Source organism: Entelurus aequoreus, linkage group LG13 (assembly GCF_033978785.1).
Source record: "Entelurus aequoreus isolate RoL-2023_Sb linkage group LG13, RoL_Eaeq_v1.1, whole genome shotgun sequence".
NCBI classification, from domain to species: Eukaryota; Metazoa; Chordata; class Actinopteri; order Syngnathiformes; family Syngnathidae; genus Entelurus; species Entelurus aequoreus.
The window spans coordinates 60,265,534-60,268,033 of NC_084743.1; the positions used below are offsets into that span (position 1 = coordinate 60,265,534).

Consider the following 2,500-nt stretch of genomic DNA (forward strand, 5'->3'; position numbering starts at 1 on the left):
GGGGCCGACCACAACGGCCACAGCGTGAGCTTGAGGTCGGGCTCGGCGGGGCAGCTGGCGGCCGCCGCGCCCCTTTCGCCGTCTAAAGTCTCCCTGAGCCGCTCCTCCACCGGGAACGCCGCCGTGCACGAGAGACCCAAACCTCGGGACCACTTGATCCTGGTCATCATCTCCTGCTTCTTCCTGGTGTGGCCCATCAGCATCGTGGCCCTCGTCTACTCCATCATGGTGAGTCACCACGCAAAATGTCCGCTCGACAACTTTAGTGGAGCGCTTCTCCGCCCACACTACTGTGAAAAGTACACGCAGAGTACTGTGAAAAGTACACGCATAACACAGTGAAAAGTATTGTGCAATCAACGCAGAGTACCATGTAAAGTACTGCAAAATCAACGCAGAATACTGTGAAAAGTACTGCATAATCAACACAAAGTACTGTGAAAAGTACTGCATAATCAACGCAGAGTACCGTGTAAAGTACTGCATAATCAACGCAGAGTACTGTGAAAAGTACTGCATAATCAACGCAGAGTACTGTGAAAAGTACTGCATAATCAACGCAGAGTACTGTGAAAAGTACTGCATAATCAACGCAGAGTACTGTGAAAAGTACTGCATAATCAACGCAGAGTACTGTGAAAAGTACTGCATAATCAACACAAAGTACTGTGAAAAGTACTGCATAATCAACGCAGAGTACCGTGTAAAGTACTGCAAAATCAATGCAGAATACTGTGAAAAGTACTGCATAATCAACGCAGAGTACTGTGAAAAGTACTGCATAATCAATGCACAGTACTGTGAAAAGTACTGAATAATCAACACAGAGTACCGTGTAAAGTACTGCAAAATCAACGCAGAATACTGGAAAAACGTACTGCATAATCAACGCAGAGTACTGTGAAAAGTATTGCATAATCAACGCAGAGTACTGTGAAAAGTACTGCATAATCAACGCAGAGTACTGTGAAAAGTACATGCAGAGTACTGTGAAAAGTACTGTATAATCAACGCAGAGTACTGTAAAAAGTACTGCATAATCAACACAGAGTACTGTAAAAAGTACACGCAGAGTACTGTGAAAAGTACTGCATAATCAACACAGAGTACTGTGAAAAGTACTGCATAATCAACGCAGAGTACTGTGAAAAGTATTGCATAATCAACGCAGAGTACTGTGAAAAGTACTGCATAATCAACGCAGAGTACTGTGAAAAGTACTGCATAATCAACGCAGAGTACTGTGAAAAGTACTGAATAATCAATGCAGAGTACTGTGAAAAGTACTGCATAATCAACACAGAGTACCGTGTAAAGTACTGCAAAATCAATGCAGAATACTGAAAAAAAGTACTGCATAATCAACGCAGAGTACTGTGAAAAGTACTGCATAATCAACGCTGAGTACTGTGAAAAGTTCAGGCAGAGTACTGTGAAAAGTACTGTATAATCAACAGAGTACTGTGAAAAGTACTGTATAATCAACACAGAGTACTGTGAAAAGTACACGCAGAGTACTGTGAAAAGTACTGAATAATCAACGCAGAGTACTGTGAAAAGTACTGCAAAATCAACGCAGAGTACTGTGAAAAGTACTGTATAATCAACGCAGAGTGCTGTGAAAAGTACTGCATAATCAACGCAGAGTACTGTGAAAAGTACTGTATAATCAACGCAGAGTAATGTGAAAAGTACTGTATAATCAACACAGAGTACTGTGAAAAGTACACGCAGAGTACTGTGAAAAGTACTGAATAATCAACGCAGAGTACAGTGTAAAGTACTGTATAATCAACGCAGAGTACTGTGAAAAGTACTGCATAATCAACGCAGAGTACTGTGAAAAGTACTGTATAATCAACGCAGAGTAATGTGAAAAGTACTGTATAATCAACGCAGAGTACTGTAAAAAGTACATGCAGAGTACTGTGAAAAGTACTGTATAATTAACGCAGAGTACTGTGAAAAGTACTGTATAATCAACGCAGAGTACTGTGAAAAGTACTGCATAATCAACGCAGAGTACTGTGAAAAGTACTGCATAATCAACACAGAGTACTGTAAAAACTACATGCAGAGTACTGTGAAAAGTACTGTATAAATAAAGCAGAGTACTGTGAAAAGTACTGAATAATCAACGCAGAGTACTGTGTAAAGTACTGCATAATCAACGCAGAGTACTGTGAAAAGTACGCTGATCATAGCATAGTACTATGAAAAGTACACTATAAATAAAGAATCGTACTGTAAAAAGTACAGGCCTAATTCTATAAAAAGTACACCGACCAATGCGTAGTACAATAAAAAGTACTCTATAAACAAGGCATAGTACTGTAAAATGTACAATGATCAATGCATAGTACCGTAAAAGTACACTAATGAAGGCATAGTACAGTGAAAAGTACACTGATCAATGCGAAGTACTATAAGAAAGTCCTCTATAATCAATGCATAGTACTGTAAAAAGTACTCTATATTCAATGCATAGTACTGTAAAACG

The 2,500-nt window shown here is 39.8% G+C and overlaps 1 protein-coding gene across 2 annotated transcripts in view; it reads left to right on the forward strand.

Annotated features, from left to right (window-relative positions):
- The window catches only part of trarg1a (trafficking regulator of GLUT4 (SLC2A4) 1a), a 40,729-nt gene that overhangs the window by 563 nt on the left and 37,666 nt on the right, over window positions 1-2,500 (forward strand). For both annotated transcript variants that reach the window (XR_009828366.1, XM_062068095.1), the window contains exon 1: window positions 1-228. This exon is cut by the window's left edge and continues 563 nt beyond it. Coding sequence is in view for 1 of the 2 variants with exons in the window: in XM_062068095.1 (XP_061924079.1) it covers window positions 1-228 (228 nt within the window). In the remaining variant the exon portion in view is untranslated. The remainder of the gene's footprint in view (window positions 229-2,500) is intronic.